The following is a 12,881-nucleotide window of genomic DNA, read 5'->3' as shown; positions in this document are numbered from 1 at the left end:
CCCCCCCCCAAAAGGCAACTTCAATGTCTTCATCCATCTACTGGAGTGAATGTAAATGAAAGACACCTAAAGACAGAAGAGAGAGGTCAGCCATAGGTGTAAGTGTCTCTGTCTGTCTGTGTCCTTGCCTTTGAACCATTGCATGCTGGGGTGGATTCTTGTCCCCTATAACTTTAAGAATATCTAGGAATGGAAGAATGAACATTTGTAAAATAAAATATATACGTTTAAATAAATGTGTAATCTATGCCCTCCATTTAAACCTTTAATCTCAAACAGTATTAATGTGCGTATAGAAAAATCTCCCTCTGTATTTCTATACACAGCAGGGGGGTTATAAGTCACTTTTCTTTAAAACAGTTGGGAAGCTGAGCTCCACTGAATAGTTTATGACTGTCTGTGTGATGGATGATGGCAGGGTAGTGAAGGAAGATCAAGTGTTTCCATATTATGTAAATTGAAGTGCAGGAGATTGTAGCACAGCTTCTAAAGGGCGGACTGACTGACTTTTTCCACCTACCTATCAGATATTAAGTTACAGGTCTCTTAAATGGCCTCTAACTGGTCACTTACCTGTCGAAAGCGCAAGTATGCTTCCACACATGCAAGCAATTTGACTCTAGGTCACAGTAGCCATGTTCCCATCAAATGTATCGCAAATTTTAACCAAATTTTCAATACACTAGCAACAGTAAATGCCAATCAATGCTTGATACCATCCACTATCATTATGTGATTACCATAAAATCTTCAATTAAAGCCTGGGCTTTTATTTGCTTCAGTCATTGAACTCAACCTGCCTTTGTTTGGAACAGGCCTCTATAAGGGCAGGTCTTTCATTCCTTTTGCACAAAACTCTTGTAAGATGGAAATTACTATCAGATTGTTTATGTAAACAAATCTACAAATCATTAATTTGATCATTTGATACTTCAGTGCACATGGTTTCCGTAAAATGACCTGAAGGATTGAATGAGATGGAGAAGTGTTTCCAGCAGGGGGGCTTATAGGTCAAAAAAGGGTTTCCATCTCCCATCAAGTTTTCCTTTGTTAATTTCGTTTCAAAATGTGCATCAGAATATGTTATTGGAACACACCTACAGTCAGTAGGCTCAGTTTTATCCATTGAAGGTCCTTTTCCAACATGAAGTCTGTAACATTGCTGACTCCATCGACAGTATCCGTTTAAGTAATGGCTCTCTGGCTTTCAAATAAAGGTCTACATTACATAAATGCTGTGTCATGGCTCTGATTAAACATGTGCCTGTGTCATATTTGGCATCTGCTGTGCAAGAAGTAGCGGTGGCACTGCTGAAGAAGTGATGGAATTAAAAATAAATTATCATCAGTGTCATCATTTATAGATAGAATATAGAATTCAGCTTTGTTCACTGTACTTTACTGTAACCATTTGTTATAGTCTAATTACTAAGTACACTAATTTACTAAATATTACATTTTGCCTATAATTCTCTGTTGTATATAATTGAATATATATGTACACATTTATTCTACATAGAGTGTGAGTCCGTAACATGGGTCTCCCAGTCCCTCCTTTCTGCAGTAAACAGAGAATACACTTCCTGTAGCCTGTTCTCACTTTATCCAGTCAGGAGAGAGTACTTCATAAAGAGGCAGTCCTCAAGGGCAGCAGCAGAATTTCAGTGTGATGAAGTGGGGAGGAGGGAGGGGACTGCTAACTGCAACTGAAAGCCGCAATGCTGATTGCACTAATAGCACATACAACTACTTAAAACAAATTTAAAGGGCCCGTGTGTAGGATTTGGTGGCATGTAGTGGTTAAGTTGCAGATTGCAACTAACCGAATGCTGCTCAGCCTTTTAAGCCGGTAGGAGAAACTACGATGGCTGTGAAACCCCTGAAAAATTTAAAAAAAGACATGGAAGAGGACTGCCTCCCTTTAGATAAACAGCTCATTCTAAGGTAACAAAACACAATGATTCTTATAGATTGAAATACTTTATTTATCCCCGAAGAGGAATTATAATGTTATAGCAGCTAACTAAGAGTCAATTATTATTATAAAGTCTTATTGCAGTGGGAAGGAACGATCTCCTGTATCGTTCCTTAGAGCAGCCTGGTTGAATGAGTCTGTTGCTGAAGCTGCTCTTTAGCTTGTCCAGTGTTGTGTGGAGGGGGTGGGAGGGATTGTCCATGGTTGCCAGCAGTTTTGCCAGCATCCTCTCCTCCACCACCTCCTCCAGGGTGGCAAGCTTCAAACCAACAACAGACTCGGCCTTCTTAATGAGTTTATTCAGTCTGTTGGCGTCCTTTGCCTTGATGCCCGCACCCCAGGACACCGCAGCAAAGAAGATGGTGCTCGCCACAAAAGACTGATACTGAACATCTGTAGCATCCTGTTGCAGACATTGAAGGACATGAGCCTCCTCAGGAAGTAAAGCCGGCTCATGCCCTTCTTGTAGATGGCCTCTGAGTTGGCTGACCAGTCCAGTTTGTTGTCCAGTGTGACACCCAAGTACTTATACGCCAAAACCATATGCACATCTGACCCACCGATGTTAGCAAATATATCCAGGTGATTATACACTAATGAAAACATACCTATAAATATTGTATTCTGTTTCTGCCAATAGATACTGCTAAATGTTACACACTGGACCTTATATATTAAAATGTTATATTTAAAAGTCTATATATGGATTTTACATAAAGGTCAGAGGTCCAAAACATAAGCAGCAAAATCTTTCAACCTAAATAAAGGTCAATAAGTTATCCATATTGTAAAAAAAGTAATATTTCAACAGCCCATCAAATCATTACACTGAAACATAGCGCCTTTTTAGTCTTCTGAAGACTCAAAGCCCTGCACACTACATGCCACATTCACCCATTCACACACATTGACATGGTGTGTCAATGTGGAGGTTCAGTATCTTGCTCAAGGACATTCTGTCGCGAAAGGAGCCAAGGATCGAACCACCATCATTCTGATTACTAGACTGCTATACCTCCTGAGCCACAGCCTTAGTACTCAGTAATGGCCCCGTTTGGCCTCACTGATAGTATTACTAGTTGCTGATATAATAAATAAAAGTAGTCTCTATGTATGATACTATAACTAATAATTCAAAACCAAAAATAATAATAATATTTAACACCTTGAATGAAATTCTTTTTAAGAGCTTTTTTGAGGACACAGAATTCAATACTTTTTAGAGATCTGCCAATTGCCTGCCCTTTTCTTCTCTTTAGCCCAGCACCACAAGGTGAAAAAGAAAAATGAAAACACATTTTAAGAACTGTTCTGACACAAAGAATCTTTTCTCTGATTCCAATTTGTCATTTCTCATTGTACTTTCTTTGTACACATTATAAAATAAATTATTTTAAGAAGCTTTTTACCTTCCTGTGACACCATTTAACTGTTACTTGTGTGACTTTAATGCAACCTAAACACCCAGTCCAAATCATTATTTAACTACTATCAAAACCAAAACCTTTAAATTCAGAGATCTGTGAATGCAAAAGTGATATCCAACCAAAAAACCAGCACCCAGAAGAAGACATGTCAAGGATGGTGAAGTGCTCATCTCTGCGCTTTTCTAAAAAAAACCACTGTATTAATGCTTGCATTAGCAGTCTTGATGATGCTTCATCATACAACATTCAGACGTCAGGAGCCTCTTCACAGACTCTTGTTGACTTTTCTGAGTGATTCAGTCTTCCGAAAGCTGAAGTGCAGTAGAGCACGGGAATAACCGGAGGAACGCTTTCAAGTCCCTTGCCACAGAGCTGCTGCTGCTGCCAGCAGAGCCTCTGTGATGAACCACTGCTAATAATGATGGTGTGAAAATGCCAAATATCAAAATTGGAAACTAACAGACAGAGTCCTAATCAAAGTGAGAGCATGACTGAGAATGGGAAGGACAGGACATTGCACCACTACTGGTAATTGAAAGTCAGTGTTGATAGGTTTTTAGACTGGAAATGTTATCTACTGAACCTTTAAAACATTTTACATTTTAAAATGTTTAGAAAGCTTACTATATTCTTTCTTGAATATAGTGTATGTATACACACACATTTTATATTTTATTTTATTTATTCTTTTATTTTGCACTACATTCCCCTGTGCTGCTGTGCTAATTAGAATTTCCCCCACAGGAGATCAATAAAGGAACATCTTATCTTATTCACAGTTTGGTTTCCTTCTTTTTCTGAAAAATTTATTCTGATTAATAACATAAGGACACTTATTCATTGTCTTTATTAAAAGAATAGGTTTTCTAATTAGGGCAAACAAAACAAACAGTGCTGACAAAAATGTCCCCCTTACTAATCAGATGCTGATATCATGCATCCTCCACGACTGCATAGAGCTGCATATCTTTTGCTATAGCCCATTTCATTAAAACTCATCTTTTTTATGAATTATACAAAAGGAAATATTATTTCATTCATTTCCTTGCAACAAATCCCTAAACACATTGCAAAATATGCCTCACAAGCTGGCGTTATATCAGGCACATTCCCAAAAAAAATCCTGGAGGGACTGATGGGGCTGGGGTGGTGTGTGCTGTGGAGAAGAATGGATGAACTGTAGGCATGTAAGGTTTTTACAGCAGAAATAAAACAATAAAATAAAAAAAGCTAAAAATATTATGGAAATTCAGTATTAAAATGTTGTGTCAACCTGATGACTCAAAGTTAAAATCTGGTTTCAGGGTTCATATTGGACGTGGACAGTAATGGAGAGTTATCCATATTCAGCTTGTATGTATGTGTTTGCTATTTAACTACAGTGCTAGCCGTGTTCAAAGGACATGCACTGAATTTTAATGGTTCTTGTTGATCAGACCTCTGTTAGCTCTACCTTCATCAGTCTTGTTGGTCAATGTTGTAAGGTAACTCCCAGCACTGCCCTGCTTCTACCTGAGCAGAGATATAAATCAGATTTACTCTAATCTAGAGCTGGACCGTGAGATTTCTGAGAACTACACAGATTTTAAAAAAGGTCAAATTCACAGATTAAGTGAATTTTTGAGCTGGAATAAAAATGGACCATTTCTATGACTATGACTGTGCAGCAATTTTTTATTTTAAAGTGGATATCAGAGTTTTTCTGTAAGAAGAGCTGCTTGTCAGTTAACTTTTTTTTGATCACTCAGTGTGAATTTGGACTCTTGTGGAAATGGAACAAGTCAAAAATGTTTCTGCTAATCTGACAGATTGAAATATACTGTCACCAACATATAGGCCTATTGAGAACCAACAGAATGACAGAAGCCATTTTTTACAGAGACTTGAGCTTCAAATTGGCATTAAAGGAACCACACTAAGCTGGTTTAAGTCATATTTATCAGATCGCTCGCAGTTTGTACATGTTAACGATGAATCTTCAATAAATACTACAGTTAGTCATGGAGTTCCACAAGGTTCTGTACTTGGACCAATACTATTTACTTTATATATGCTCCCTTTAGGCAAAATTATTAGGAATCACTCCATTAACTTTCACTGTTATGCAGGTGATACGCAGTTATATCTATCAATCAAGCCCGATGAAATTAATCAATTATCTAAATTACAAACATGTCTTAAGGACATAAAATCCTGGATGAGCTGCACTTTTCTGATGTTAAACTCAGAAAAAAAGAAGTTCTTGTACTTGGCCCCAAAAATCTTAGAGACTCACTGTCTAAAGATAAAGTTACTCTAGATGGCATTACCTTGGGCTCTAGCACCACTGTCAGGAATCTTGGAGTTATCTTTGATCAGGACTTGTCATTTAATTACCACATAAAGCAAACCTCTAGGACTCCCTTCTTTCATTTACGTAATATTACAAAAATTAGACACATCCTATCACAGACAGATGCAGAAAAACTAATCCATGCATTTGTTACTTCAAGGCTGGATTACTGCAACTCTTTATTATCAGGTTGCCCCAATAAGTCCATTAAAACACTCCAATTAATTCAGAACGCTGCAGCACGAGTACTGACAGGAACTAGGAAAAGCGATCACCTCCCTCTCTCTCCCTCTCTCTCTCTCTCCCTCCCTCCCTCCTCTCTCTCTCCCCCCCTCTCTCCCCCTCTCTCTCTCTCTCTCTCCCTCTCTCTCCCTCTCTCTCTCCCTTTTAACAGGCAGTTTTTCCTTGCCCTTGTCGCCAAGGTCTTGCTCATGGTGGTACTGTTGGGTCTCTAAATAATGTTATAAAGAGTTCGGTCTAGACCTGCTCTATTTAAGTGTGTCCTGAGATAACTTCTGTTATGAATTGGCGCTATACAAATAAAATTGAATTAGGAGAGGAAGACCCCATGGAAGCTCATCAAAATGGGCTGTTGTGGTGTCTGATAGAGGAAGGTACTGCTATTATTCTGTATTTGTAGGGCTGCCCTGATACCACTTTTTCTTTTACAGACTAAATACAAGCACAACTACTGATAATACCATATAGTACCAATAATACAATTACAGTTCTAACAATGACTATAAAACATGTTTTATTTTCATCAGAAGTTCCCCATTTTCTGTAACAAATTAAATATTGTTGTAAGATTTGCTTAAAATATCACCAGACTGCTGACATTTCTTCTCCTCCCCCTACCTGCTCAATAGGTTAGGCAACGTCACACTGCTGTAAAGCGCTATTGGATGTGGTATCAGAGTGGCTTTATGATTACAAGTACATGAGCACAGTATCTGTGTATTCCTATAGATTTGCTTACATGTGAACATGGCACCATTGAAAGTATTCTGAATCAGCCATTAGCAACTCCTGGTTGCACTGGACCCATGGATGTCCTGGCAAATGTCACTGGATTACTCTGATACTAAAGAAAACTTAAAAACATGATGATTCTCCGGCAAGTTCTGAAGAGTCTTTCTGTGATTTCTATGTGAATTTATGGTTTATTCACGATTTACATCAGAGATAATGATATCCCCAAGAAGTGTAAGTCACAGTGAAATATACCAATATGTGTTTCATATCTGTGTATTAAGATTGTGATTTTTGACTCAAATTCACCTCATGCAGTAGCCTCACGTCTCTCTTGAGGAGGCTTCGTGCTTTCTCTTTTGGCTGCTGAATGTCCACGTACATTACAGGTCATGTAAGGTCATGTCCTGCATTTCTCCCATGGTTAAAACACCATCCAGAACGATGAGTTCAATTTTTTTTAGCAGTGGGGGCAGGCCCGTCTGAACACACTTATTTCTCAGCTCGTAGTGCTAAGCAAAGGGCACAGTAACTGACAACTGTTGTTTGTTATCTATTGTTATTGTTATTCCTGTGTGCAACTGAGCAGCTGAGGAAAATCTGCTAGTGTAATTAACTTATCTTGGGCTGGAGAAAACAAGTAAATGTAGCTGTAAAAATAACATACTGTGGTGTATCAGATAATCCAGTGGTAAAAAACAGTGCATGGTTGCACTTTTGTCTGACTTTCCTTCCTTCTTATAAAATCCAAATGTCTTCCAAACTTCAGACTTGATGGTGCACTGTAAATCATGTGTTTATGTACCGACCTCGCAACGTTACGGTCGTCTCTCTTTACGTTGACCAAGCTTCAGTCAACAGATTCATCACTTTAAAGCTCAGTGGGTAGAGCTGGCGACCCATGTCCCGAGGACTTGCTGCAGAACCACACAAGTGTGAGTGTTCATTGCTTCTTTGCAACTTGACTTTACTATAAACCAGGATCTGTCTTGTTTAACATTTGAGAGTTTGTCCTCATTCCTCTTCCTTCTTTCTTCTAACCACCATGAAAACATTATTTAATAAACATTCCAGTTCTTCTATCCACTCATCCACTTCGGCCCTTTGCTACATGTCATCCCCTCTCTCTGCCCCCCTTTCCTGTCTGTCTTCAGCTGTAACTATCATACAGCGGGCAATTGGCCGGTTCATGGTACATTTAGATCCATCCAGGGCATCTATAACGTAAAACTGATTTCTGACTCATATCAGTAAATCTTTACACCCCTAGCAGAGCTCAGCAGACTTGAAACATGGCTGTGTTCACAGTGAATGCCTTCATGCTCAATTCCACTGTGTCTGTATTTTTTAGCATGACTTTATTGTAAGGTGTATGTGCTTCTCAATATGAACTGACAGTAAAGTCCCAGTTTAAAATGCGTCTACAGTGTAAAAACAAAGACCTCTCATCTGTTTCCAGCAGATTTCTGTTTGGCCTTCCACTTTTGACTGAACTGAGGCACTGACCCAAATGGCATCCGTCGACTTTCTCTCCATCAAGTGTTGCTGCCTTGTTGTCCTCTAAAGTTATGTGACAAACCAACTTTGAGCGAGCGTTTTTTCAGACATCAACTTTGTTCAGATCTCAGTAGACATAAAAAAGACTACTTTCTGCGAGTTGATGGAAATGGATTGGTACACTTGCAGCTGTTGTTGGAATGCAGCCTTATTTTGCTAAGAAGAGACAGAGTGGGTGCAGTCCAGTCCAGACAGACAAATCAGCCAGGAGACGCATTTGTGCACTCTGGTAACCCTTCATACTTTACAAAAAAACAGACAATATATTCCTGCATGCTTTTGTCACTTTTACTCCAGCTGAATGTGTCCCTCCACAAGTAGAATTCAAACCTTTAGGTCTGGAGCCCTGAGAGTTTCTCTTGAGCATGCCCCATCTCCATCAAAACACTGACCTCTGATTTCTATACTTGGACTGAACTGAACTTCACACTCTCTAATGAACGAGATTTTTGACCACATTATATCAGCCAACACTGCAGCCATCCTTAAATGGAGATTAACGTCATTACTTTCTTTGGCTGTGGCTGGGTCAACAGTTTACAGTACAGGAGAGGGAGGGTGAAAATGGCCATTGACTGACAACCAGGGTCCAAAATCAGCCTCTGACAAGCACCAAATCAGGTAACTTTTGGGTTTGGCAAAAAAATAAATTGGGGTCACTGGCCACCTCAGTAATACTGAATCGCAGCATAGGGCCAGGTTTACATGGCTGTATTTTTATGTGTACCGGCTGAGAGTGATCACCGTGCTGCGCGCGAGGTCAGAAAATCAAATCAAAGATGCTTACTTCAGTTTGGCGCTTTCTACACACTGTCCAGGGTTCCCACTCTTTTTAAGAAATCCTGTTCCAGGACATTTTTCTTGACAATTTTCTGGACAACACTTGCTCACAAACGGTGGCCAGGGTTTATGGGACGCTTTTTTGTTACCAAGGATACAAATTAAGGCCCTGTTCTATTTAGCCAATTAGAGCCAACATACTCTGTTTGACCTGAATGGAACGGAACCTTAATTAGTATCATTGGCAACACATGAGTTTTAATATTTCAGGTCAAAACAGCTGCTGTGAAAAAGGTCTACTGACTGCTGCTTTCCTCTTACTGGAAAATAAATTTGAAATACAAATAAAATCTCCAGGACAATGTAGATTATTTCCAGGATATTTGGTCCTTTTAACAAATTTCCATGTGTTTCAATGACTGAAAAACTAAATTTCCAGATTTTCCAGAATGTGTGGGAACCCTGACTGTCTGTATGTTTTTAATTGTGAGAAATGTCTGTGTTACATATTATAATTATTGCTGTAAGAGACGCATTTTTTTCATCACCAGACACTGAGTTATGTCCAAGTTTCTCAAATTCTTCTTATTTGTTAAGTTTTCTTGGTGTCCTTGTCTACTATACGTGGGATGAAAAGGCAGCAGTTTAAGAGGTGCTCTAATATGACCTCCCTGTAAAAAAATACCTTAAAAAATTTCAAAATACCAAATGCTCAATTTTGGTTGTGACAGAAAAGTCCTGACTATTCATGTTGGTGCCTGTCATTTGTTCTATTGGAGTGCATTACACTGCAAAGTGTCAGTGGTAGGTAGTATCAGTATTCTTACGTGATATTATTGGTCAATAGAGCTTGTTTGTGTTGCACCATCACCTCCTGGAACGTACTGCCCACACAGATCAACAGCAGAGGATTAGATTATGGTGAAAGGGTGATCTGAGAAGTTTCTATTGGTCTATTTGTTTTTGCCTTTACTCAACACTGAAATTTTAAATCTGTGTGTGGTGTGTGCGACCTACTCCTTTTCTACTAGCTATGCTATCCAACGTAGCAACACATACCTGCTGTGAGCATGTGGCTGAGAAAAAAACACTGCACTGTAAGCAATGTCTCTACGTGAAACCAGGCAGCAACTGCATCAGAAAACATGTGGTGGATGTCAGACAATGTAAGTGTCTTACCGGGGAAGATTTCCAGGTCGGGCTCTTTGTTGCAGTAGTCTGTGGTACAGCACATGGGGTAAATGCCTGTGTCATGCTTGACAGATGGGGCACAGATGAAGGGCCGGTCTCGCGGGATCAGTTCGTTTTCATGCACGCACTGGCGCTGCTCTGTGGTCAGCCGACTGCCTGACTTGCGGATGGCGACGAAGCAGACGCCATCGGTTGTGCAGCTGGAGTTGGCACTGCAGCGGTCACAGTAACATTGGAGGGCTGAAGGAGGAAAGGGGCAAGGAAAAATTAGAATAGAGGCCTGACATAGTCCTGCACTTTTGTCCTAATTATAGACACATATCAGTAAAAATCAGTGTGTGTGTTTGTGTCTGTGTGTGGAAAGGAAACTCTGCCTGAGGGAATGTGAGACGTTACATCACTCCAGTCATCACAGTCATCTCACACACACACACACACACACACACACACACACACACACACACACACACACACACACACACACACACACACACACACACACACACACACACACACACACACACACACACACACACACACACACACACACACCCCCAAACGTTTACTATGTCATTGGCAGGAGAGACAGACACACACACACACAGCTGTAGTAATGCTGGAGAACATACGGCTGACATCAGGAAAGGCCAAGAATCTGATGTTTTAACTGGAAATGAAAGTCAGGCCCTGTCTCACTGATGTCAGATTGTAATATTTATTATTCCTTATTAATATGAATTTACTCAGACACAAGAACTGCACAATGTTCAGGCTATACTTTTAAATCTACATGTATATTTTCAGGGTTATTAAAATAGCTACATTTAGTCAAGTGCTACACTATGTGCCATCAGTGAAACACGTTTATTATATTTAACCTTTATCTAACCAGAAAGTCCCCTGAGATTGGAATCTCTTTTCCAAGAGAGACCTCACCAAGTGGTTACAGTTTAAATAGAAATAAAACACAACCACCAGGGAATACAAATACGCAAGGAAGGGACAAAAAACCTGCTCAAATAAGGCACTTACATGGACTTTTAACATGGCTTTTGTTGGTGGTTGTAAGAAAAAACGAAAAATGCCAGTCTGATCATTTAAACTTCCTACTGAACTTACAGGTTACACACAGTGCGCATGCATATCTGCCTACCATTACCAAGTTAACCACAGTATTCTCATCTTTGCAGGTAACAAACATACACAGGGACATTTAATTCATGTATTCTAGTAGAAATGGAAAGCTGAGAGCCACATCAAAGCCTGCTTACATGTGCCACTAATAGAATAACTTCAACCCATCAGTACATTTTTTTAATCAAATGGAAAAAGGAAGCATATCATGGGAATGATGCTCCTGTCCAAAGACATAGTCCTATCTTTATTTCATTCGCAGTAACATTTTTCCTTTCAAGCAGATATCAGTCCAAATCCAATCCAATTTCCTCCATCGTTCTTGAATTTCCACATGAATCCTTGAGTTGTGTTCAGCTGGTCAAAGCCTTTACTTATGGCCATCACATGATGAGGACATGCAGTTCTCTTGTTTCATAACAAATGGATGTGGAAAAGTTGGCTGAAAGAGGAAACTACAGTTCATAATTAAATCAGATAAATGTTGCACTGTGCATCAGGCCTCAGGCTATCCAATTAGGACACCCATTTATCTTCTGCATCGCTAATCAAAGCTAACCGCAAACTGTAGCATCCCACAGTCCGAGTGATGCTGCTACAAACACAGAGGCAGGATGTTTTGATGCGTCTTCAGGGGACATGATCATTTCGAATATTTATTTTTTTTGGTGTGAGTCTTATGGAGCTTAAATACACAGAGACTCTGTGAGAAGCGTGTGTTGTCATCCTGGCTGTTTATCTAAAAAGCTGTTGGAGCCACAGGTCAGGGCATCTTTAATTAACCTTCCGACACTGAGAAACAGAGTCAGGAATGTGCTTAATGTGAGGAAGTCTGCTTAGCAATCCCTTAGGCCTTCAAACCATTAGGAATGGTGTTGTGGAGCGCTATGAATAAACCAGGCCACTCGCTCTCTATCTCTCTGTGTGTCCTTGCCCCTGACACAGGGCAGACAGAGAGCTGAGAGCCTGGTATCATTATGCAGCTCAGAAACACATCATGCACGGCTGGCCGGGTTAAAGCAACACACACCTTCTAAGACCAGACCTCTGAATAATTAACAGGGCAGGCGCGGTCTGGGGTTCAGGCGTTGAGAGTGTCTGACATCGACAAACAGGCAGATACAGTATGAAAGGTACATCGGTGGATATCTGCCCAGTGGTCGTCACAGTGGGAATGTAAAAGCAGGGTTCCCAGACCACAGCAACAGATAGCCACTCTTTTATTTTTAGATTTCAAGATGATAAACTCTGCATATCAATCAATCAATGATAAAACTAGGATCAAAAATAAATTCAATCAAATCAATAAAAACACAAGCATACATATCAGAGCTGTATATTGGCAAGAATCTGGCAATACGATATGTATGACGACACAGGGGTTACGATTCAATATATTGTGATACTCTAAGCAAGGCGATATATTGCCATATTTTTTAATTAAAATTACATTTCAGGAAAGCTTTTATAGTTTAAAGACAACCATATGCATAGAATCCTCATAGTCCTCACA

The 12,881-nt window shown here is 39.7% G+C and overlaps 1 protein-coding gene across 1 annotated transcript in view; it reads right to left on the bottom strand.

The window, feature by feature from the left end:
* tgfbr1b (transforming growth factor, beta receptor 1 b) overlaps nt 1–12,881 on the bottom strand; it is a 77,589-nt gene that overhangs the window by 36,342 nt on the left and 28,366 nt on the right. Inside the window, exon 2 of the mRNA XM_051410252.1 lies at nt 10,223–10,474. Coding sequence (XP_051266212.1) covers nt 10,223–10,474 — 252 coding nt within the window. The remainder of the gene's footprint in view (nt 1–10,222; nt 10,475–12,881) is intronic.

The sequence above is a fragment of the Dicentrarchus labrax genome, unplaced genomic scaffold, assembly GCF_905237075.1.
Source record: "Dicentrarchus labrax unplaced genomic scaffold, dlabrax2021, whole genome shotgun sequence".
Lineage (NCBI taxonomy): Eukaryota > Metazoa > Chordata > Actinopteri > Moronidae > Dicentrarchus > Dicentrarchus labrax.
Note: the sequence above shows the minus strand (reverse complement) of the source record. Positions and strands in the feature narration are given on the sequence as shown.